General features: G+C 50.8%; 1 protein-coding gene across 13 annotated transcripts in view; it reads right to left on the bottom strand.

Moving 5' to 3' along the window:
* ARHGEF10 (Rho guanine nucleotide exchange factor 10) overlaps window positions 1–26,142 on the bottom strand; it is a 131,382-nt gene that overhangs the window by 89,831 nt on the left and 15,409 nt on the right. For 10 of the 13 annotated variants that reach the window (XM_087418274.1, XM_087418273.1, XM_087418278.1 and 7 more), the window contains exons 3-6: window positions 11,222–11,530; window positions 10,204–10,491; window positions 6,520–6,586; window positions 1,103–1,179 (exon numbers count right to left, since the gene is read on the bottom strand). In XM_087418274.1, coding sequence (XP_087274400.1) covers window positions 1,103–1,179; window positions 6,520–6,586; window positions 10,204–10,491; window positions 11,222–11,530 — 741 coding nt within the window. The remainder of the gene's footprint in view (window positions 1–1,102; window positions 1,180–6,519; window positions 6,587–10,203; window positions 10,492–11,221; window positions 11,531–26,142) is intronic. The other 3 variants (XM_087418272.1, XM_087418280.1, XM_087418276.1) reach the window with 1 other exon arrangement.

Here is a 26,142-nt window from a genome sequence, read left to right as displayed (position 1 = left end):
TGAGCCATGGTCACCACCACCCTCCCCCAGGGGAAATGCACATTCAGGGAGAGTCTTCTACTCTTGCTGCTGTCAAGCTCTCACATGACACATGCTTGCTTCTTTGTAATAATATGTATTAACTGCAACCACAGTATTTCTACCCCTGTAGATAACGTTGAAGGGCTGCTAGTTTACAGAGCTTACTTTCAAATACAGTTATTCTAATTAACTGTCACCTGGGTAATAAAGATGAGTAATGGGAGAAATTCAGACAGATTCTACCTTGGAAATAAAATTGCTAGAGAACAGCAAGACAATAATTTAATCCTGTAATGATCCTGATTTAATGCCCCCTAGCAGAATCATCTAATTATGCTAAGTTCTTTTTTTGACAATGTCATAATTACAACCAGAATGAAACACTCCAGGAGATAATTTAATAATCAGGAGATAGCTAAGGTGGTTCTACCTTGTAAGTCAATCATATAAAACAATTACACGGAAATTAGTGAGCCAGTGGATAATAAAGAGATAATTAGAGAAGCAATCTTTACTTTTCCTTTAAAAATTAAAAAAAAAAAACAAGTCTAGGTAGAACTAGTCCAGCTTTCTAAACCACACGTGGAATAGAAGGTCTGGCATGCCACCTGATGAGTGGGTCGCCTTAACCACTCACTCACTCCCTCTTCAAAAATGGTGCCAGGAAGAAGCATCTCCCTGGGGAACCACAAGGAAGAACACTCTGTCATCACCTCAGCGGTGACCTGCTGATGGTGGGCTGGGGTCAAAGTATCAGTTCCCCAAATCTACAACTGATACGACAACACCCAGAATCTGTACTAGAAAGAACCCATCAGGAAGAGGTATGTCCTGGGATACAGGGAGCTGAAATAACCTGAGAGATGGGGAGGGAGCCTCGGGGCAGTACCTCCACGGTCAGCTCTGGTTAATCCTCCAGGTAAATGAACATATTGTAAAAGTTATAGATCTGATACAGGACATAGGAATAATTAGCAGAGCCTGAGAAAAACACGCTGTCCCTCTGGGGACGATGGCTGCACTGAGCTCGGCGAGGACCCGGGGACCGGCTCGCCAGGTCCTGGCGGTCCGTGGTACGTACTCTCCATCCACGCTGTATTGGCTGGATCTGCAACCCACCGGGCGAGGGCACTGTCTTCTTTGTGGACTCGATCTTCACTTTAAGAAAACAAACCATAACATCAGAACATGGAGAATCCTTCCAGTCACTAGGTTGCTGAATGCCCCCAAAGTGTATATATGCTGCTACGCGTTCAAATACTGCATTTTTCCGGATATTGCGATGAGAAAAACAACTTTCGTTTTCTGAGTTGCTGCCTCAGCATCTCACAGCGTGACAACCCTGCTCACACCTAGAGTCTGGACACGGAGATAAGGACCTGAGCTGAGGATGCCTGCCCCACGTTCCCGCCACACCTTGTAAAAATCACCTGTGAGAGCCAAGCCTCTAACAAGTGAGTGACCTCAGCCCCAACCACCTCATAAGTAACAGGTGCGGGCTCCCCTGCTCTCTCTCCTGCTTGCTGGTGACCTGGGATGGAGGACTGCCCTTCCCCCGGCTCACTGTCACCACCCCTCCTTCTGGGATCTGTAAGTAATGAATCTGGTGGCTCCACTTCCTTTCTGTGACTGTATTGAAACTGCGCCTTCAATCAAACAACCCTGTGGGCTTCACTTCCCCAAAGTGGGCGCTCAGATGCCGAGGGACTACCTGCAGACCCCATGTGGGTGGGGTGTGCCCCCTCATTCAGGTCATGATCTGTATATTGTTACTTCAATACACCAGCTCCAGCTTCTCAACACATATCAAGTCCAAATTTTCATTCATAACTAATCATAAAGAAGTGCTTTTGAACGCCCACCATATGCACAGCACTGTATCTGTCACAAGAGGAAAGTAGAGACACCCAGTCCCTGCTCCAAAGGCCTGACCGGTCTTCCCATTTTTCACCAGACCTTGTTCAGGGCCTATTATGTGCCACACGATGCCGCGCTGCAGAGACACACCCGAGTGAGAGACGGGCCTTCTCGGCCTCCAGTGACAGGTAGTGGGAGAGACATAAGACCACCTGAAATAAAAGTGCTCATGACTCAACCGGCTAACTGTGAGTATGCTCACAGTGCGACCACCAGGGGGCCAAGTCACAGAATTGCCCCAAACGGGGATCTGGATGTTCCCTGCAGGCAAGGGGCAGCCACCAGAATGCTTACTGGGAAGAATGACGAAATCAGATTCATTCAACAAACGGAGCATTGCCTCTGTGAGAGGCACAGCTGCTGACAACATGAACAGAGGTGAGTAAGACCTCAGGAGGTGGGCCATCTAAGGGAGCACTTTATAAGGAAAAACTGAGCAGCAGTGTAAAAAACTTAATTGGAAGGAAGAGACAGGAATTGGGTAAGCATCTAGAGATACACACGGGAAGATGCACATATTAAAAAAAAGAATCATTAATATCAAGTTATGTGGCAGCACAAGGCAACATTTCAGAGTAAGTGATACAGATAGAGGGTGTCATGGCAGTGGACGGTCTCTCTCTATTATTATTTTTTTTTTTGCTAAAAGTTCTCATGAGCAGTGAAATATCTGCAAGATTTCAGGGAGAGCAAAGGTCTTGAAACCGTCCAGATTTCAGACACTTCTGCTATTCAAGGATGTGCTACAGGACATGCTATGTTTCCCATGTGCATAACAAAACAAGCTAGTTAGTCTCTTTACTTAGTGAAGGAATTTATCATGTTAAAGAAAAGTATATTGTTGCACTTTTTAAGTCGGAAATTATATCAAAATTAAAAGTTACCCAAAAAAGGAAGAGAAAATCTGAAGCAAATAGGAATAGTATTCTAAATTATTCCTGAATGTTTCCAAATGTTTAAAAAAATGTCATATTTTTGGAAATCATTTGAGGTTACCATCAAATCATTTGAGGTTACCATCTGGGTCCTCACTTCATTCCGTATTGTTTTTCTTCTAAAAAAAAAAATCATCCTTTCGAAGGATATATTTTTCACAATAAGTTTGAATTACCAATGATATAACATGCCGCCCACTCATCTTTAATTACAGACAGACTTTTGATTTCTAATAAGGGGTCTCGGGTACATCTACTTTGTGACATCATTCTGTAGGTAAACAGGTAGAAAAGGCCTGCTGAGTGCCTTTTCCCCAGAGAGCCTGCACGTTTCTTAGAGGAGTGCACATAAGGGGATGATAACACTGTCACAGGCCGGCCTTAACGACTGAAGGGGAAAGCTGAGTGAGCGTGGAAGCAACAGCCGGGCAAGGACTCGTGGCCGGCAATCCCAGTGCCTGATTGAGGACTTGGTCCTCATCCTCACAAGCTGCTCTGGCTGACGGCCGCGTATGAAGGGGAACACCGCTACCACCGCGCTGGGGAGGATGCAGGCTCTCTCGGATGTGCAGGAGCTGGCGTGAGCCCTCAGGGCGACACGGCCCACACCACCCCGGCTGAGGTCTTCATCGAGGCTGCAGGGGCAATGCCATCAGTCCTGCAGCCACACTGCGCACAGGAAAGCTAGCACCTCCCTCCTGCAGAGCGGCAGGGTCACCGCCTCTGTCTGTACTGCACAGACAGGATCCCACACCTGGGGGAGAATCTGGGTCCTGCTTTGAAATACCACAGGTGACAGATTAGGGAGATGTCAATCTGGACAGATAGAAGAGCAGCGGCAAAGAGCGCTCAGGGCCAGGGGACCCTTGCGAGGGAGGCACAGGAGGGGAGGCCAGACAGGAAGGTTTGCTCAGGGAGAGTGGTAAGAAAAAGGACGATAAATTAACGTTCTAGGTAAATCCATTCACTCATTCATTTATTCCTGAGAAACTGAGATAACCTGACCTTTCAGCCTAGGGCAGGTCTTTTCGTTACAGGCGCTCATGGAACCACATTCCCTTCTTTCAGAATAATAATCCCTGGAGGTGATCACCCATCTGATGAATCTCTCTCTGCCCCACTGGTGCTGTCAGAAGAATATGGAACCAAGACTGGCTGACTCACTATCCTATTCCTCACGTCCAGCATGTGGTAGGCACTCAATAAATGTTAGGTAAATGAAAAAAAATAATAAACACACCCGCCATGCAGTAATGCACTGCCATGCTGGGTGGTAAATATTCTAAGACCTGGTAACACTCAGTCAGACAAAATAGACTTTAAATCAAAAAAGGTTACAAAACACAAAGAACAACATTATATATTGATAAAAGGTTCAACGCAGCAGGAAGATATAACACTTATAAACATACATGCAACTAACAGAGGCCCTAAAACAGATAAAGCAAAAATGGACAGAATCGAAAAGAGAAATAGACAGCTTTCCACAAATAGTTGCAGACTTCAATATAGTACTTTCAACAATGGACAGAATAAGCAGGCAGAGATTAATGAGGAAGCCAAGGACCTGAACGCACTGTAGACCAACTAGACCTAAGAGACACACAGGACACGCCACCCAACCTAAGAGCTAAAACCATAAAACTCTTAGAAGAACACAGCAAAAAAGCTTCATGACACTGGATTTGTCAATGATTTATTGGATATGACACCAAAAGCAAAGGCAATGAAAGAAAAAAACAGATAAACTGGACTTCATCAAAATTAAAATCTTTTGTGCGTCAAAGGACACTATCAAGAGAGTAAAAAGACAACCCACAGAATGGAAGAAAATATTCACAACTCAGGTATCTGATAAGAAATTAATATTGAGACTAGATAAAGAACGCCTACAACTCAACAACAACAACAAAAAAAACCCAATTCAAAAATGGGCAAAGGACTTGAGAAACATTTCTCCGAAGAAGATATACAAACCACCAACAAGCACAGGAAAGGTGCTCAACATCATTAGTCATCAAGGAAAAGCAAATCAAACCACCAGGAGATACCGTTCCACACTCACTAGGACGGCTACAGTGATTTTCAAAAACCAAAAATAAGTTTGGCGAGCTTGTGGAGAAACTGGAACCCATTTACATTCCCATTACTGGTGGGAATGTAAACGGTGCTGTCACTGTCGAAAAGTTTGTCTGTTCCTCAAAAAGTTAAACATAGAACTATCATATGACCCAGCAATTCCACTCCTACGTATACAGCTAAAGGAACTGAGAGCATGGACTTGAACAGATACTTGTACACCAATGTTCAAAGTAGCATTATTCATGACAGCCAAAAGGCAGAAACCATCCACGTGTACATAAACAGATGAATGGATAAATAATGTGGTATACACATACAATGGAATATTATTCAGCCTTAAAAAGGAAGGAAATTCTGACACATGCTATACAACATGGATGAACCCTGAGGACATTAGGCTAAGTTAATTAAGCCAGTCACAAAAGGACAAATATTGTATGATTCCAGTTATATGAGTTGCCTAGAAGAGGCAATCATAGAGACAGAATGCATAATAGAGATGACCAGGGCCTGGGGGAGGGGGAATGGTGGGTGACTAGATAACGGGTAGAGTTTCTATTGGGAAGATGAAAAAGTTTCAAACACAGATAGTGGTGATGGTTGCACAACACTGTAAATGTATTTAACGTCACTGAATTTTACACTTAAAAATGGTTAAAATGGCAAATTTTACTTATACATTTTTTACAATTTTAAAATGAATAATGCAATATACCAAAAACCATAAAACAGTACACTTTAAATACGTGAAATGTATGATATGTGAATTACATCTCAATAAGGCTGCTTACAAACAAAAAGAAACACACTCCCAGGCACCGAGCCCACTGCCATGGCAGGTGGCAGATGCTCTAAGACTTGGTAAAACCTGGTCTCTGTCTTTGAAGAATTCTTAGTCTAGTAGCAGAAAGGGACACAGGAAAGCAGGGTGAGAGCACAAAGCAATCAGTTATAACACAGGCGCGCACACAGCTCCAGAAGCACGAATGAGCAGATTTTATGGAATGAGACATTTAAGCTGGATTTTGAAGGGTAAGTAGGAGTTTGCCTGGGGAATGGGATTTTCCTGGGCATGTCAGGCAGATGAAATAGCATTTGTGAAGGCAAGAAGCACGAAAGAAAGGCCGATGATCAAATTAGTTGGGGGACTCTGGATGAAAGCTGGGTTAGATGAAATTAAAAATCTTTTTTTTATCCAACGGAAGGATCCTGAGAATGTTTTCGATGCTAAGGCATAATGAGTGTCTCCAGGAGGGAGACGCATCTTCCATTTCTGTCTGATCGTGAACTCACAGCTTCTCTTTGCCCACACAGAACAATGTTAATGCCTTGCAGAGTCCTAGTGTTGGGGAGAACCCGATTTTCGGGGCCCTGGTTGAGAGGGCAGAGTGCACGGAACACAGAAAGGCCAAGGGGCCGGGAGGGGCGTGAGGCCAGGGACAGGCCTGGGCAGTAACAGCTCAGAGCAGTGAGGGAGGGCAGGAGAGCACCGAGGAATCACCACACTCGATACTTCAGGGAAAAGTCACGAGTTCAGAGTAGAATGTAAAATCAATAAAGATACCTGTTTGGAGGGTCCTCGGAACTTAAAGAATTAAACTGGCTGTCTTCTGCTGCTTCCTGTGTCTCTGCTGGGAAAGAGAAAAAATTCATACTGTTTGATGCCTGTTAAAGTGGTTAGGAACCTGATTTTTATCCTTAAAATGGTTTCACATTTTCCTTTCTTATCAAGGACAGGCTTATCTTAGCATAAAGATGATTAACTGGTAGATTTAAGGGATTTTAGCTTTTAGATAAAACGTATTCAAAACAGGATCACAATAAGGAGTAAAATCCAAAGGTCTTAAGAAACAGCCAGAAATAAAACGGTCCCCAAACACATCAAGTTAGAGTTAAAAAGAAACATCACATTCTCGCCTGTTTCTTAAATTTTCATACAAATTTACAATTGTGATTTATTTGAAAGTGTGTCTATGTGGTAATCTCAAAAGATTTTCAAAGGAGAAACAGTTAAGTTTGTGATATTTGACAACCAAACTTCTGCCCACTCACACGCACACACAAATGCACGCACACTTAGACACACACACATATATGCACACACACACAGAGTCCATGTCTCACGTCCAGTCTGGTTGCTGCTCTCCCACCTCTGGGTGTGCTTGACCAAGAGGAGTGATGAGCTCAGGACAAAAGTGCTCTTCAATGACTGGCTGTGACTGCTACACTGGCAAAGCTGTCCATAAGAAGCCTCTTAGAGAATTTATTTTATGTCAAGCAACCGTTCTTGACCACTTTCCAACTACTCAACGGTTAACTCAAGGTTAAGGAAAACTGGACTCAGTGTAATTAGCTTGGAGATTTCACCCATAGGAACGGTCTCCAGATCATAACAGACACAGGTGGCTCAGAAGCCGGGATCGGCAGACAGCACACCAGGAACTGTACCCGCATTGACCTGTGTAGTTCTCAGGGGCCCTGTGAGTTAGGGATCTGCCCAAGGACCGAGTCAGGTCAGAGGCAGCACCGGGATCTGAACTAACACCTGCCCGCTCCACAGACTGCTGTTCCACCATACTACACTGCCCCACAGAAAACTCGCATGACCCCAAAAGACGAGAATATTGCACCAAGTCGATGAAGAAGGGACCTGCTGATTGGCAGCAAGCACACTTCACACAGTGAACTGTTCTCCCTGGACCCGTGTCAAGGGCCTCCCGTCCCCAAATGCACACCACACACGCCTTCTCACGCCGCCCGCCCACCCTGGGCCTGGATCTACTGTCTGCTAACACATGAGACCTTTGACAAGGAGAGGTCACAAGATGGGCATACTCGCTAGGAAGTGCTCCCACCGGCCACATAAACTGCTCATCTCTCATTGTTCTAGAAGGAACCGGAAGCTCCCCCAATTAAAAGCAGAGCACCCTGGGTTTCCAGCCATTGGACATTCCGTTATAGTGAAAAGAAGCAGGACCTCAGAAGCCATTTTTCAGAATTGGTTTTGGGCAGTGGGGAGAATAACAGGTTCCGACTGCTCCCATATGTCCAGGCTCGTGTTTGCGAGGGGTGCCCTCTGTGGGGGAGCCTGTGCTGGGATGTGTGCCCACCACGGCCCGCAGCCCTGTGTGCAGGCCGCAGGGCAGGTCCAGGCTCTGCACCTGGCCTCCCGCCAAAACCCATGCTTTTCCCCACGGCCTCGGGAAAGAGTCGGTACCCTCGCCTCTCTTTAAAGGATCAAAGACAATCGCAGACACACTTGTTCCTGATCTGGGGACATACAATAGGGTTTAGTATGACAGAGTCTTATCTGGGTTGATGGCACAAAAACAAGCAAATGATTTTAAAATAATGCTAAATTATTCTTAAATAAATGACTCAAATAAAGTTCAATTATTTGGTTATTTTAAAATAACCAAATTATTTTAAAATCATTATATTTTCCTAAGCACACAATCTCCTTAATCCACACTTCCTTAGTTTTGATTGTCCTCACTCTTTACAGCTACAGAATAAGAACAGTATTGTTGATCACGGTAAATTCCCAGGATCACTGCCAATTACGACAGGAAAACATCTGCCCTAAAAACCTCTGTGGTTTCCAAAATATAAAACCAAGTTTTTCTTTAAAGAAGATTCTTTTTCTCAATTGTTATTAACTGGGAAGGAGAGACCCTTTTACTGAAATCTCATGCAAATATAAATTAGGATGCTGTATCTGAGAGCTGTGCCCTCAGGTGCGACTCTGGTCCACGAGAACATCTCGTACCGGGTGTCCTGGGACAGAGAAACAGATTTAGGGGAGAGCAGGACAAACTCAGCCAAGAGGCCTTCACTGGGCCCACTAGGAACAGGACCCACTATACTCTGCCAAGGGAGGGACTGGCTCATACTGTCGGTCCCCCTCTTGGCACTGGGACCTGCAGGGGGTGCTGGCAGGTGCCCACGGCCTGACCCTGGAGAACACTGGACTTGCACACTCTGTCTTCGTCCATGCCAGCTGCTCTAACAGGAAACCACAGACACGTATCGCTCAGAGTTCTGGAGGCTTGAGATCTGAGATCAAGGTGCCAGCGCGGTCACCTTCCATTGAGGCCCTATTCCTGGTTCATGGACAGCGTCTTCTCGCTGTGTCCTCACATGGGGGAACAGCGGCGAGTCTCCACTTATGGGGGCACTAATCCCATCGTGGGGGCTCCACCCTCATGACCTCATCTCCTCCCAAAGGGCCCCTCTCTTAGCATGTTGGGGGTTAGGTTTCAACATAGGAATTTGGGGGACACACACATTCAGACCACAGCACTCTCCTTTCAAACCTAAAAAAAATATAAGTTTTGCAAAAATAGCTGACACTGAAAATTCAGCCAAGTGTCATCCGTAAAGATGACAGAGAGCAGGCTTTCTAAACCATGTGGTTCTAAGCTGCACGTCGGCCCCTTTCTCACTAAGCAGAGGGAAGGCAGTGACTCGTTAGGGCCATAGCCCGTCACAAGGCCGCAGACGCAGCCAAGGGCACCAGGGTCCAGGCTCAGAGCGCCCTTGGTGCTCCCGGCTCCAGGACAGGAGCTCCTTCTGATGCCCTCGCAGGGGCAGGGCAGCAGTGGGGGGACATGCTATCGTGTCGTGAGGCCAACAAAACTCCCTGCACCTCCCCCCACCACGTGCAGCTGGTTTCCCGAAAAATCTCCTGATTCTCGTGGACTTCTGCCTCCACGCACGGTTTCTCAATGTCCTCAATACACATCTCCCAGGTCTCTGCTCTCAAGGAGGAAAAGCATCACGGGAGAGAGGGAGAGCCTTCTGGTTGCGTCCCCTGTTCCCGTGAACGAAGACCCCAGATAGACAGGCCGACCTCAAAGAGCCTGCAGCTCGTGGACCAGTGAACAACGCAGGAGCAGATACACACATAACTATGATTTAGAACAAAGTGTGACAAATGCCCTCTCCCAAAACACACAAGGTTTGGGAACACTTGGGGGTCGGGAGGCTGGGCTTTGGGGTGACATTCACACATATCTTCCTGACAAGATGTGATAACACATTCCACACCAGACATCACTGCAAACAAAAAACTCTGATACTTTTCTTAGTTGAGCTCCTGTCACAGAAGAAAATGAATTTGGGGTTCATTTTCCAACTTTGAAAACAAACATCTAATGACCTGGGGAGGACAGGAGAAGAGAGGAGGCACAGTCTTGACGAGGCCAAGGGGGCACTCGCCATGGTGCGGAGAGACGAGGAGCACTACCTTCTTCATCCAGCGACGTGGCACGGATGATGACGGGGCTGGAGTAGGCCGGCAGGAGCAGGGGCAGGCTGCAGGGCACCGCGTAGCCGCAGGGGACGGGCACCGAGTACCCGCTGGGCACGTGCAGGCTCACACCCTCCTCCTCGGCCTCCGGGTCTGGGGGCAGGGGCTGGTCTTCCTGGAAGGGCGTGATGTCGATGACAGAGTAGGGGTTGACTCTGGTTGGGGCCACAAGTTTAGTGGGTTCCGCCGGTGCAGCCGTGTCTGCTCCTGACCTGTTTTCACCTCCTGGAGGCAAACACACGCTATCAAGGGGTGGCCCACGTGCTCTCCTGGGGCAGAGCCAACAAGAAAGTGGTGAGCCCCCCAGGCCCTGTGCAACACCAGGGCTTCCCAGACACGCCAGATCCCGTGGGCCCTGGAGTGGGTGTGCTGTGCTGGGAGCACCTTCCTTTGGGGGATGGAGAAACTTTGGGGCACGGCTGCGGTCAGTGCGACCTCTAGGGGCAGGTGGTGCACATGGATCGGCAGCTCCCAGGACAGCTTGGCCAATGAGACAAGTTGGGGTAGAAGCCACCAGAAGTAGAGGAATCGTTATGCGGAAAGGCTTATGTTATAGACAAAGAAATGCAGGGTTGGTCCACACCAGCTCATCTGGTCAGTGAATGAAAGCAGCCAACTCCATCTCCAAACTTTAATTCACCTCAAACAGCATTATTTTAACCAGTATTTCATGTAATATAGTGATACACTGATGAGGCCATTTTTATTAGAAAATAGCAATACCTGTTCCCTCCAAAACATAAACAGAAAGGCAGGTCGACGAGACCGAAGATCATGGAAAATAGTACAAAGAAATTTGGTCCAATTTAAATAGGTCACTTCAGTTCACAGGGCATCACAGAAACATCACAGATCTCTCGCTCCTGGACACCCACTCTCCCCAGGATGGTCCAACCAGTGAGAGGCAGGAATTCAGGGAGCTGCCTGGGCCCCGGGTGGCGACCCGAGGACTCACCTGAGCCGGCGTCGGTGGTGGCACTGGCCTCAGCAGTGACACTGGCGTCGGCAGTGGCCTCAGCAGTGGCCTTGGGGTCAGCAGTGGCAGTGGCCTCGGCAGTGGCCTTGGGGTCAGCTGTGGCAGTGGCCTCGGCAGTGGCAGTGGGGTCGGCAGCGGCAGTGGCGTCGGGGGTGGCTCCTGCGTTACTCTCCACGGGGGCATCTGGGGCTCGTCTGTCTGCTTCTGGAATTTCATCTCCACTGTCAAAATCGAATTGTTCACCTTCCTCCTCTTCATTGTTGTTAGTGTCGTATTTTACCTCACTTTCTAGAAGTTAAGATAACACAAATTACAGTGTTAATGTTTACTACCAGCAAAACGATCTTCACATCCCTGGACAGAAGCCGTGAAAGGCCAAGGCTGGGCAGCTGGACGCTGACCGAGTCGCCTCTACTGTGCGGCCAGTGGGCCTTTGTTCTGGGAAAAAATAATGCATGTCGTCAGGCTTTTGGGTCAGTGGCTTTGGTTTCCTTCTACAGGGCCTACAACTCAGTCTGGAAAGGGAAGGAAGGAAAAAGCAGTGCTGTCCACATCTTAAATACTTCCACCACCGACTCAGAAATCCACCAGGAAAAATCAACGTGTGGTGGTGAGTCTGACCCCTGGGAGAGGGGGGACACGTACACGGCCGTCCCTGTTCGTTCATATAATGGCTTCATCCACATTACTACCCACCTGGCAGGCCGCAGGCCGACCCTACGTACAATCTAGGCTGTGAGTTCCCCATGTCACCCAGTCATGAGAATTCCTTCTCAGACTGCTCTTCTCTGGGAAGGGAGGGAGGGGACACAAAGATTCGCTGACATGAGGGCTTTCACATCACAAACAATAAGATTTTTCATGCAGACTTCTAAAAGAAAAAAAAAGTCAGCTGAATTCACTTTTTAAGGACCAGAATTCTGTATTTGCTGTCACCTCAAGTCAACAGACAGTGACTTTCTTTAAAAAATTTTTTCAGGGAAAAACAAAACTGAAATTAAAATGTTGTGAAATGGCATTAAAATCCTCTATGTCTACCTGTGTTTTGTGTATATTATATATAGAAACACTAAATAAATTATGTTTATAAATATTTTGTTTAAAAATACATGGGTGAAGATGGTCAAAAGGTACCAACTTACAGTTATAAGTCCTGGGATGCAGTGCGCAGCATGGTGACGCCGTTAAAAAAAAAAAAAACAATTTTGGGGCCGGTCCAGCGGCCTAGTGGTTAAGTTTGGCACACTCTGCTTCAGCGGCCTGGGTTCAGTTTCCAGGCGTGGACCTACACCACTCGTTGGTGGCCATGCTGTGGCAGCAACCCACATACAAAATAAGAGGAAGACTGGCACAGATGTTAGCTCAGGGAGAATCTTCCTCAAGCAAAAAGAGGAAGATTGGCAACAGATGTTAGCTCAGGGCCAATCTTCCTCAGGAAGACAACAAACAAAAAAACAATTTTACTCTATTTCTTCCTCTGTAATATTACACTGGACAATAAATAAATAAAAAATATGAAGTGAGAGCTGTGGTGGGTACCTCTGTCAGAGAGATGCACATGCCCTGTGAGTCTATGAAAAGAAGTCACCGTGAAACATTACAGGGACCTGAAACTTCTCACTGGATGAACGGGAGAAATGCTCGCTTAGGGTCGAAGAATATCTGGGTGGCCAGGGATAAAAGGGAAAGGAAAAATTAAGAAAAAAGGAGCCTGCAGGAGAAAGGAGTTCAATCAACTTAAACACTTAATGTCTTTTGCTCAAGCCCCTAGCAACCCCACCTCCCTGGGGTTCATTCCTCTGTGTCACCTGCAAAATACTTCCCCACCCAGAGCGTGGGGGGACCCAACCAACCCCTGTCCAAGCCAGGCCCTTTCTCCCGGAACCTCCCGGTCCCGTCCCCAGTCCGTCCCTGGAACCACCCCGTCCTGTCCCCGCTTTCCTGGGTGAGAACCGGTGCAGCGCAGGTGAAGAGTGCTCTGAGAGGGGAGCACACTACCGGAGTGACTTCAGGTCGGCATTCAGAGGGCATTTGAGACGGGCCATCTTGGGGACTTATCCACAGGGACAGATCCCGCACCCTCAAATCCTCTGCCCACCAAGGGCAGACGGACGGACGCCGTGTACCGTCCTGGGGGACAGGATGCCGCCCCCTGGCACACTCACAGCGCCCAGGTGACACCCGAGGCCAGCGTGCTGCAGGCAGGTGGCAGAGCCCAGCTGCGAGGGGCAGCAGCGGGCAGGGAGCCCCTTCTGCTTCACGTCCCTAACGCTGGCGGCAGAAAGACTGGAACTTGGACAACTCCCCTGTATCTCCAGCGCCACGCTGAATGGGCGCTCCAGACAAACCACAGGAGATTGGTCATGTTCCCAAGGAGAAGCTCTGTGTGAGCCGAGTCACGTTCCTGCCCTCACAGAACGGTCTCTCTCTCTCGCAGAACACAGAAAGCCCGGACCCTCAGGGGGTGTCCACAGAGACTTCCTCAGGAAGAGACGAAGGTGTGAGCACAGGGAGAGAGAAGGGGAAACGACCTCCTGAAGACGGATGCCCTCACCAGCCTGCTCCAGGGTGACGCGGGGGCAGCGACTCCCCCACTGTTTCAGAGGTGCATCTGCTCTACCTGCGAGGGGGCAGCTGGCATCCCCGCAGTCACAGAAGCTCCAGCTCTGAGGCTGTGGAGGGACCTGCTGAGACAGGCGCCCACTGCATCCACGCCTGCTCCCTTCACGACCACTCCACCAGACACACCAGCAAAAACAACCAAGTCACGCGTGCCTTCCGTACGTTACGAGGAGCCTTTGGGGAACGTGTGCATTTGAAACGCAGTTATCTCAGAACTGAATAAACGCTGGATCAGAGGCCGGCCTTGGGGGAGGTGGTGCTTTGTGGTGGAGAGATCGGGGACCCCGCCCCCCTACACCGGCCCCTGTGGGGAGGCAGCAGAGGCAGCGTGGGGCCACGGGAGAGGGCAGGAAGGGGGTCGCCTCCCTGCCGGTCAGGGTGGGCGTGGGGTGAGGCTAGGCAGTGGCCGTCCCACACAAAAGGACCAACACTGTAGATTCCACTCATATGAGGTCCCTAGAAGAGTCCACTGCACAGAGTCAGGAAGTAGATGGTGGGTGCAGGGGGTGGGGGGTGTACGTTTAATGGGGACAGAGTTTCAGTCTGGGAAGTTGAGGAGTTCTGGAGATGGGTGGTGCTGACGGTGGTGGCTGCACAACAATGTGAATGTGCTTAATGTTACTAACTCCAAACTTTAATATGGTTAGGAGGGTAAACGTCATGTTATGTATATTTTACTGCAATAAAAACAAAACCTTGTCATTGCTCATTTAATCCCTCTCTTCACACACACACAGACCAAATATTAACAGCAGCTATCTCTGGGCTGCGGCAAATGAGCGGTGTTTTCTTCTGTGTGCTTTCCAACAGTTGGCAAATGTTCTACGACAAATACACTTCTTGCCTGTTTCACTGCTGTGGTTTTGGTTTAAGAGCACGTTTCCACTCGGTAGTCTAATCCTTGTGAAGCATGTTAATGCTATGACGTTCATACTTAAATGTAAAACTCGCCCATTTCCTAGAAGTTAGAAGAGTGGATTTCTAACCCAGTAAGACAATGAACCGTGGACGAGAACTGGAAGTGGGGGAACCACTGTCTCCATCCCTTCGGTCTGTACCAGCTCCAATCGCGTCCCAATAGATAGGAAAACAATGCGTGTTTCAGGAGGTTTCTTTGCTGTATCCTCAAGTGGTCAGTTTATTCACTGAAATAAACTGGTGAACACATCATCGAGCAATAAATCTCTTTCACAGAAAAACTAAAATTTCCAGAACGTTTTCCAAATACAATTGTTATCACCTCCTTAAATTATTTTTTGCCAGATAAATATGACAGGGAAGTGATGCCAATTAAACACCCTGACAAAAATAATGGGGAAAAACAGCCCTTGCTCTGACTCAGCAACGTAATAAACCACGCCAGGCACACGTCCAGGTCCATCGGGGCAGGGACTCAGCACAGGCCAGCTTTTTCTTTTGTCAACACTCCTCTTTGGAAATTTTACTTTACTACTGCTGAACTTTGAGAATTAGATAAAATGCACCTAAGAGTGATTTTATAAAAATTATTTAAAAAAAAGCTTGACACTGTCTGGCACAAAACAGGCTCTTAAATATTTTCTTAAGGAACAAAACACTTACAACACAAACCATGGACCTGAAACATAGGCTCTGCCCCGTAAAGGAGGAAAGTCATTCCTGTTGAACGTCTTCAGGCAGCAAGGAGCATGGTCTGTGCAGTGAGACCCTACCACACTGGGCTCCCTGGGCTGCAGAATGGGGTGATGATGCCCATTCCTACAGGCGTGTGGGAATCTCCGAGAGAATGCACATCTTCGCTTGCCTAACACACACCGGGACAAGCCACAGGCTCCTTGAGGACAGGCCTGGTGTCCTGCTCACCATCACTGCACGGCCCTCAGCACAAAACCTGCCACCCTAACTGTTCAATGCGTGCTTGTGGGAATGAATGAACGAGTGATGGACAGATGAGTGCGTTTCCTCTTTTTTTGCCAAAAACACTCCTTTTTCCCTAACAAAACTGTAAGTAGAATCCCAGTCAACGAAATGGAATAAAAGCAACAAAGAAATTCCTCCGCGGGTTTAAAGCTTCTTAATCTAAAACCCTATATCACTTGCAGCACCTCTGAAAACTCAGACACCCTGAGATGCTGGATGATTGACCCGTGTCCATGGAGAGAAACACGCGAAATCGCTGTGAGAGCGCCTCCTCCATCTTCTCCCAACGTTGCGACGAAAGTATTTCCACCGCATGTTAAATACCTCACAGAGTGATGGACACCACAGCTTCCTCCCAGAACTTAGTCGTAGGGGAAGAAATGGCCTGTCTGCATTTCTGTCCTGGCGGCAAGAACCCAGAGTAAGCAGTGCTCCACGGTGACCGCCCCTGGATCCGTCAGCACAAGGGGCCCTCTCCCCTGAGCAGGGCCGCCCCTGCTCCCCCGGCCGGGAGTCCCCACAGGTCTCCGTGTGCGCCTCAATGAGACACCCAGACGTCACTGCTCTCACACAGCGTCGTGACCCTGAACTTTATACAGCAAGTGTGTACTGAGCACTTCCTCTGTCCCAGATGCTGTTCTGGGTCCGTGGGGAGTCCTGGAAATCCCTGACCCCGTGGAGCCTACAGACTGCCCTGTGGAACCTTCCGGTCCAGTGCGGCCAGGGCAGGGCCCCTTGGTGAAGAGGGATGTGGAGTGTGTTTGAGAAACTTGAACTTCAGGGCCTTGAGTTTAGCTCCCACACCAGCTGTGACAGGCTGAACTGTGTCCTCCACAATTCCTATGTCCTGACCCCGGTACTCCAGAATGTAACCTTATCTGGAACTATTTCACCGCAGATGTAATTCGTTAAGATGAGGTCATACTGGAGTGGTGGGCCCTAATTCCACATGACTGTGTCCTTGCGAGAAGGAGAAAAAACACACAGAGGAGAACATCGCATGATGACAGAGGCAGAGACGATGCTTCCACAGCCAAGGAACACCCAGGGTGACAGCCCCATCACAGACGGGAGAGGCAAGGAGGGAGTCCACCCAGAGTCACAGCGGGAGCATGGCCTCTGCTATAAATTATGTTGTTAGTGCCCCGGACGGGATTCCACTCCTAGCGACCCCGTGCACAGCAGAGTGGAACCCTGCCCGGTCTTTTTGTGCCATCCTCTCACCTTCTGGTGCCATATCAGACAATGCTTGGCTGCTATTCACAGGGTTTTCATGGCCGGGGTTTTTCCGCAAGGGGTGGCCAGGTCCTTCTTCCTAGTCTGTCTAGTCTGGAAGCTCTGCTGACACCTGTCCAGCACGGGTGACCCTGCTGGTATTTGAAATACCTGTGGCATAGCTTTCAGCATCACAGCAACACGCAGCCGCTACAGTATGACGACCGACAGGCGGGTGGTGTGGTTCCCTGCCCGGGAAATGAACCTGGGTCTGGGCAGTGAGAGCTTCAAATCTTACCATGAGGGCTGGCTACTATAAATTATAGATGACGTTAATTTCTTTCAAAAAGCTTTTGGAAAATCTGTAATTCAATGGTCACTAGCTGGACCGGTGATCTGGCAAATGGATCCTCTGTGAATTGGCTTGCCTCCCAATCACACGTATGAAAGAGCAGAAGTGGCTAGGCACAGCGTGTGACACAAAGGAGATGATGCACAGACAAGGGGAAGGCCCTGCCTCGATCCAGGAGCTGGGCTGGGAGCCAGCTGTGGGAGGAGGCAGCCACAGGCAAACCACCAAGGTCACCACCTGAGCACGGGAGGAACAGACCACAGAATCGGGGCTGTGGGGCGTGGAGGCTGCTCGGCGCCACCTCCGGGGCCGACCAGCCCAGATGGCCAAGCACAAAGGCCACAGAGCACCCAGGTTCACTACCCGCCCTGCCGCTCACTCTGGCGCTCAGCCCAAATCAAAGCTGGTGTCCAGCTCATGAGCACAGCCCTCCCCCTGCACCTGCCCAGGGCCGAGGAGCCTCTCAGGAGACTGTCCCATTGGCCACGGCCCACGCTTACCAGGAAAACCCACTCAGACTCCACTGCACTCAAGAGCCACCCCCTGTTAGTCACCGCAGCTAACCAGTCATCAGCAGGATGCCCCCAACCCTCCCTCTACAGACGCCACGTGCTCTCAGGGCTCAGGCTGAGGGTCCTTTACGGGCAGGACCCCTTGGCTGAACCACCTGATTGCTAACCAATCTGACCCTTTACACTGGTCAGTAAGCGGTAGTCTGCGTGATCACCAATTTAAGCACAAATGTCTAGAACAACTTATGAGACAGAACATTTTAAGAACTGTTACATTTCTATTTATCACAACAATATGACCATGCACATTTTAGTCTATGCCTATATGCAAGAAGGAAAGAGTAAATTACCTGAGAATCCAGTTGTTAAGATACTTTTGTTGGCAACAGGAGTGTCCGGTAGAACTTTCCGGGATGACAGAAACGTTCTGTGCTGCCCAGTGCAACAGCCATGAGCCACATGCAGCTCCAAGCACTTGAGAGTGGCCACTGTGACCAAGGAGCTGACTAGTTCCTGCTATTTAATTTAAATTAATTCTCGTTTACACAGACTCCTGTGCCTAGAGGCTTCCACACTGGACGACGCAGGCCTGAATCGCCGGCTACTGAAGAGGGAAGCTGACCCCGTGAATGGTCCACATGCTCCACGAGGCTCTCCCAGCCGTGCCTGTGTTGACAGGGTCCGGAGGTGAGACTCAAATTTAGCTGTTCTTTTTTTTCAATGGACTTTATTTTTTAGAGCAGTTTTAGATTCATAGCAAAATTGAGAAGGTACAGAGATTTCCCATATGCCCCCACACACACAGCCTCCCCCATTATCAACATCCCCCACCAGATGGTGCATTTGTCACAATCGATCAACCTACACTGACACACCATCATCACCCAGAGTCCACAGTTTACACTAGAGTCACTCTGTGTGTTGTACATTCTGTGTGTTTGGACAAATGGATAATGACATGTGTCCACCATTGTAGAACCACACAGAGTAGTTTCCCTGTCCTAAAAATCCTCTGTGCTCCACCTATTCATCCCTCCTTCCCTAACCCCTGGCAACCACTGATCTTTCTGCTGTCCCCATACTTTTGTCTTTTCCAGAATGTCACATAGTTGGAATCACACAGTATGTGGCCTTTTCCGATTGGCTTCTTTCTCTTAGTAATAGGCATTTAAGATTCCTCCATGTTTCATGACTTGATACCTCCTTTATTTTTAGCACTGCATAATATTATTTTGTCTGGATGGACCACAGTTTATTTATCCATCCACCTACTGAAGGGCATCTTGGTTGCTTCCAAGTTTTGGCAATTATGAATAAAGCTGCTATAAACATCCATGTGCAGGTTTCTGTGTGGACCTAAGTTCTCAACTCCTTTGCGTAAATATCAAGAGACGCAACTGCTAGATTGTATGGTAAGAGTGTGTTTAGTTTTGTAAGAAACCCCCACGTTGCCTTCCCAAGTGGCTGCACCATTTTGCATTCCCACCAGCTTTGAATGAGCACCATGGGCTACGAGGCCCCGCCGCAGGAGAATGAATCAGAACCCCGAGGGCCAGCGGGACCCACCCTGTCCGCCCCCCACCTCCACCGGGTCCTCCGTGCTGCTCAGCTGTCCTCATGGGGGCCGGGGGCCAGTCAGCCCCAGCCCCGTCCACACAGCTATTTCAAACCTTCTCTCCTCCCCCCAACCTTCAGCACCCCACTTCCCCTCACCTCCCTCGTGACCAAGATGCTGCCTGAAGAAATGCCCTCAACGTCCCGTCACCAAGGAGAAGCCTCCCTCTCTGTTCCCTCTTGGGAGACGGCGATGGCGTTGAAGCATCCCCCGGGGTGGAAGGCTGAGCCCTCCCACCCTCTCAGAGACCCTCCCGGAGTCGCTCCACCCGGCCAGCATCCGTGGGGGAGGGGCACCTTCACAGTCATCACACGCTGTCTCCACCTGGTGCCCCCCACCAGCTGGTGAACTGGCTTCACGGGTCATGGGTGACTTGTCCCAATGCCAACATCATCCCTGCAGACTGGCCTGCCCCTCACTGTCCCTTCCTGGACAGTTTCCCCGGCACTGCTGACAACGATCTCTCCTGGCTTCCTCCCACCCAGCTGGCTGCTCCTTTCAGTACCTGCTGTGGGCTGGAGTGTGTCCCCCAAAATCATAGGTTGAAGCCCTGACCCCCCAGGACCTCAGAATGTGTCTGGGTTTGGAGATGGGGCCTTTAAAGGGGTGATTAAACTATAATGAGGTCATTAGAGTGGGCTCTATCCAATAGGACTGATGTCCTTATGACAAGAGGAGATCAGGACACACACACAGAGGACGGCCAGGTGAGGACAGAGGGAGAGGACAGCGTCTACCAGCCAAGGAGAGAGGCCTCAGGAGAACCAGCCTTGCCCACACCTTGATGCCGGACGTCCAGCCTCCAGGACTGTGAGAGGATAAACGTCTGTGGTTTAAAGCTCCCGTCCATGGTACTTTTTACAGCAGACTGAGCTGGCTGACGGTCACCTTGACGGGCCCCTGTGCCTCTGCCCCCATAAAGTTAGTTCCAGTCCAGACAATCTCCCCTCAAGAGGCCAAGCATGCCCAAGGCCTCGGTCCTCATCCACACAAAGTCCCGTCAGTTTAAACCCCGACCTCCCTCGGGAGCTGAGGACTCACATCCAACACCCTCCACAAAGGCTCCACGGGGTCCTTCCCATTCAGCTCACCCCAAACCAGCCCTGTCTGCAGCCCTCCCAGTCCAGTCTATTCTCTCAGGGTACAAGGGTGTTCAGTCCCTCAGTCAGGAACCTGGGGACTCCTGGACTCCGCTGCCCCCCTCACCAGGAATCCAGCCCTCCACCAAGTCCCCTTCTTCAAACACCCGAGACTCTCCCCATTTCTCCTCGGCAGTGTTCCTGGGGATCGCCTCGCAGCCTGCAGTGCTGCTGCACCCACCAGCTCTGCGCCCTGCTCCCCGTCTGGCTCGCCCCAGCCGTCATCCACACCAGGACGAGGGCGACATTCCTGCAGCACGAATCAGCCACTGCGTCCGCGGGTTTACATGCTGCATGCTCCGGTCTCACAGACTCTCAGCTCGAGCTCCGGGCCCGACTGCTCTCAGTCCTTCCGCCGCCTTGAGACCTCAGGTAAGGGCGTCGCTGACCCCCTGGAGAGCCCCCGAGCCTGGACAGGGTGGCCCCGTGTCCCCGAGCTCCCTGGAGCTCCCCTTCCCAGCCCTGCACCTGCTTGGTCGTGGTCTGTCTCCCACAAAGGAGGGGACGCCGCCACCCGTCTGTTGGCGAGTGTGCCCACGACTCCATACACAGCCACACGCCTGGTCCTCAGCATAAAGGAGCCCCGGCCATATGATCCAGACCCCTCGCCAAACTACTGCTCTTTTCTGGACACGCTCGGTCTATCAAGGCCCACTAAAACCTGATCTCGTCCACCAAACAGGGTACCAGGGCTGCAGCCTCACCCGAGGGCCTCCTGCCTCCTCGGGCTGCACTCCACACTCCCTTTCGACACTCAAGGACAGCGCCGCGTTAGTCTAGCAACAACCACACTGCTGCTATCAAGCCGGCATGGCCAGCATGGTCGCCAAGGAAAAGAGAATTTGTGTCAGATACCTTAGTGATAAAAAAGTTTTAGCTTCTCAGTCTACTGCCAGTACAACATAAGTGACTACAAGTTAAAATGTTATGTGTCCCGGTCCCACCAATGCAAATGTCTGTTAGAACTCCAGGCTAAGGCAGAGGGATGGAGGAGGAGGAGGCAGAGGGGGAGGACGCCAGTGCAGGGGAGGGAGGGAGAAATCCATCTGCCCCCAGCCCGTCCCAGCTGCGCACAGCTCCTGGCAGGCGTTAGGACCAAAAGCCCACCGTCCACACCATTGACCCAGGGCCCTGGGAACCAGACGGGCTGGCTCTCGTCCCTCAGCTCCTGGGGGGAGAGAGCCGGCGGCAGGCCTCAGGGACGAGGGATGAGGAAGCAGGGAGGAAGGCTGTCCGCTCCGGGGTCATCCCTCCCTCTGTGAGCAGACAACCCTCCAGGACTGCTGAAAACCCATTAACAGCTTTTAAAGACAGGCCTCGGATTAGCGTGTTCAGAAAAACAATAAAGGACTATTTATTTTTAAGTTCAGAGATAAAAGCTATGCATTTTTTTTCCTGGGGCTTGAAAGACCATATTTGATTATAACATGAAAGCTTAACCCAAGATATGATGTTTCTCTTACTTCAAATGAAGTCTACTTGTTTTTTAATTCTTTATGTTGTTAGAAGAAGAAGAAGAAGAAGAAGAAGAAGAAGAAGAAGAAGAAGAAGAAGAAGAGAGTGCTCTAAGAAGCAGCAGGCTGCAAACAGCTCCACCAACAAGGGGCTATTCACAGCCTCCCCGGCCTCCTCTTAGCTCTAGACGTCACTGTGGCCACAGCTGCATGTGCCCAACAGCGGAGTCCCCCAGAACAACGCCCCCTCAGAGGCCAGCTCCCCGCTCCGCGCTGCGCACACCTCCAGGGCTGGCCCACCGCTCTCTTCGCGTTTGTCTGCGCTCACTACGTGGTTTGCAGGCATTTGACGACTGACTGCTCGTGAATTGATGTTAATGTGGCGACACTACTGAATTCTTCTTCCCTAACACAACTCACGTTAGAATTTGGCTATTAATTACAGAAAGGCTTTTGCTGGTGGTATGACTTTAAAATCATAAAACTGTTGAGTTTTACACTCAAATATCCCGGGGCATCTTCCAATGTGCTTTTGAAGTCCCAGCACACCTTCTAAATTGACTCACTAAGTGCCTCCAGGCCAGCCACAAGGTTAACTCATCAAGTCCTCACACAAGCTGGTGAGACTGAGGTGCCCTGGGTCTGTTATCCTACAGACAATGGAAACCAAGGCCTGAGAGGGCACACACCTGTTCTCGGCCGTCACCCAGACACAGCGGGTCAACACTGAAACCCCAGCAGCAGAGCTACGGAGCCCACTCGCCTCTCTGCTACACCACCCTGCCTCCCTGATACCACTCTACCTGGGGAAGATCTGACCTGCTGCCAAGGAAGATTCCAGAAAGGCACAGGTGCCTGACGAAAAGTAAGGGACGGACATGGGATAGTCACATCACCTGAACACGTAATGGCATGGTGCACAGAATATCGTAGAGTCGTCAAAACGATAGTTGTGGAAACTAGGTGGTAACATAGAATATACTTGTAAAGTAAAAATTTCAAAGCACGACATAAAAATGTATACTCAACGAGAAAAAAAAATGTATATTCAATATCTGCGATTACGCAGAAAAGACGTAAAAGGCAGACAGCAGAGAACTGGCGAGCATGCACAAGCTCCAACGCTGTCCCAGCAGCGCCGAGGACGGCCTGGGGGAGCCGTCCCTCGCTGCGCGCAAGGGCATTTGTAAGCGGATAGTTTTAGTTTAATAACGGGGGAAATTCTAATTAAAGCATCACTGAATCATCAAAAATGACGCCAGGCCATTATCCCCAAAGCTAATTGTCACAAAAGGTGCTTACCTAGAAGATCATGTAAGTGTAGCGTTAGAATTTTTGAAGTGTGGTGTTATCCTTTTCAAATCGTGGTCTTCAACCCACACCAAAGTCAAAAGCCATGCCATGGTCGTCAAGGAAGAGCCATCTGCCCCAGGGAACGGAGACCGGTCTCCATCCTGCGAGGACGGCCCGCAGCGGCATCCTCAACGCTCCCAGACTCCCCAGAGATGCTTCCAGGGAATTCAGAGTGCTGGTCCCACGGAGGGCTTCCACGTTCTTGTTGCCCAGGGTCAGGTCCCAGCTAGGAGGGCCCTGCCTGGGGACCGGACTGGGACATCTGGTCCGTGGACGGCCTGGCGAGACCAGCTGCGTCCCAAGAGCGATGGGCCAGCTGGTCAGACCTGCCTGTGAATGCAAACGCAGGCAAGGCGAGATCGGCGCTGGGTGTCAGAGGAGGAATGGGTGGACGGCGGGGAAGCGGGCCGCCGAGGCAAAGAGGAACAGGAACAGGGCTTGCCCGCAGGGAAACGCAACGACCTCTGCTGGGACCTTAACCAGCCTCCAGCCCCGTCTCCGAGGGACCCTTCATTCTCTGCACGTGTTCTTGTTTTCCGTCTTCACTGAGATATGAGCGACAAGAACTGTGTGTATTGAAGGTGCAGACTCAATCACCTGGTCCATGTGCACACTGTTAAACGACCACAACGATCAGCGAGGTAACACCCATGCCCGCACGGCTCCTCCCTCTCTCTTCTCTATTTTGGGGTGAGAACATGTAACATCTATCTCTTAGCAAACGCAAAGCAGACGGCATTTATCACTAACCGCAGTCACACTGCTGCCTGCGAGACCTCGGACGCCCCCCTCCTGCTGAGCAGACCTGTGCGCGGGCCGGCTCCGACTCCTGGTGTCCTGGGCGCCCGCAATGACCGCCACTCCTACAGTCTTTCCCCTGGGGCTCACGAGAACACCCCCTAAAACGCAGCGCTGCCTGCTGGTCCCTTTCCTTCCCGAGACCAAGCGCAGAGGCGCATCTGCCGGTGAGGGCTGAGGGCGACGGGCATCTCGGCAGATCCAGGCGGAGTCGGTGTTACGGCCGAGTCACTCAGGGACAGGAGGCGGGCACACTAGACAACGCTGTCAGCAAACGCCGGGACACGTTTAATCAAGAATGGCAGGTTCTAACCACCTTTGAGAACAAGAGACAAAGCGTGGTGGAAGAACATGCATCTCCATCGGAGTTTGAGTAGTCGCGCATCACCCACGGTCCTGAAACTCAGGAGCAGATAGGGCTTCTAGGGCCCTCTTTTATTTTTTGATTTCTCCCCAGTGATTAATGACCTGCTGGCGCTCAGAGCACCACAGCGCCCCATCCTCTGTGTGTGCGGGGGTGGGGGTGGGGGCGAGACGAAGACACTGTAAGGTCACATGACTGGTCCCCCCTCCCCCACCACCCAGAACAGGAAAATAGTACAGCCGACTGCTTTTTTTAGTGAAATGCCAGAAAGGAAGAGGGCAGGAGGGCGCCCTAGGAGACAGCTGGCTCCAGCAGAGCCCATACCCAGGGCGCCCCGTCCATGCTCCATGCAGCGTCCTCCGTCACGGCCCCAGACCCGTCAGGGGGATGGTACTCTCCGTCCCCAGCCAGCTGGCTCTGGAGCAGGGAGCATCTCCTCCTCATCTCTGGAGCCACGGAGCACTCACTCCGCAAGTATTATACGGAGGGCAGACAGCACAGGACTGTACCCAGCACAGAGGCCCCCGATGCAGAACTGAAACACCACCCTTCACGACGGCTGCCCCGACAGCACTGCGGCCTTCACCCCACACGTTCTGAGAAGCCCACAGGTGCGCGAGCTCACTCATAAAGGGCAAGGCAGGCCCCGAACACAGAGCTGCGGTTTGGGGAAGTCCCCCCACCCGGCGAGGCCACAGGAGGACACGCTCCCCAGGTGTTGCCTGGGGGTCACCCTGTTTGATGGGGACGCAGAGGGGTGACTGGTCTCTGTCTTGCGTTCAATTAAAACAATCAAAGGAGTACCTAGCCTGGAAGACCCGAAAAGCCAGCACCTTATACGTGGATGAACCTGATGAGAACGCGCCCTGGACCCTCCCGGCCATTCCCGCAGGCCATGACCCCAAAGGGTGAGCTGAGCGGCCGGAAGGCGCCTGCAGAAGCAGAAACGGACGCAGAGCCCTAGACTCGCGATTCTGGGGTTGCTGCAGCATGCCACACTCACCCCGCGTCTAGGGCTCCAGGAGACTCTGGAGGGTGGACGTCTGCATCTCATCTCACACCAGACACAGACTCGGGTCCATGACGTGCAGGAGACCCTTCTGAACACAGATCCAGTGTCCCTAGCTCTTCCTGGAACGGCCCCTGAGCACAGGGTCCTCACCCTACAGTCCATCATCCCTGGGGACTCACCTCCCAGCAGGAGATGGCGTCTCCCGGCCCCTGATGTACCTGAGGAACAGCTCTCCTCACCGGCTGCCTTCTGTCTGTCCCAGATATCACCTCCGAGGGCCCAGGGCACACTCAGGGGGAGAAGAGGGAACAGAACAGGCAGGACCAACCCGGAGTGGACTCCTCGCGGGCCCACACTTGCAGAGACGGGATGCGTGGGTTCATTCTAGGCTTCTGTGGCCTCATCACCTCATGACTCAGCCCCTCCCTCCCACAGCCTCCAGGTCTGCAGGGGACGGTGGCCTGTCTGCCTCGGGTGGCAGCAGACCCTGAGGAGGCCCTGCTGTGAGGCCCTGGGCAGTGACCACACACCCAGCCCTTGTTTCCACCAGCCTGTGCCTGTGGCC

The sequence above is a fragment of the Ceratotherium simum genome, chromosome 28, assembly GCF_057802395.1.
Source record: "Ceratotherium simum simum isolate JZ-2026a chromosome 28, ASM5780239v1, whole genome shotgun sequence".
NCBI lineage: Eukaryota > Metazoa > Chordata > Mammalia > Perissodactyla > Rhinocerotidae > Ceratotherium > Ceratotherium simum.
The sequence above is the reverse complement of the archived record's forward strand: the minus strand, read 5'-3'. Positions and strand labels throughout refer to the sequence as shown.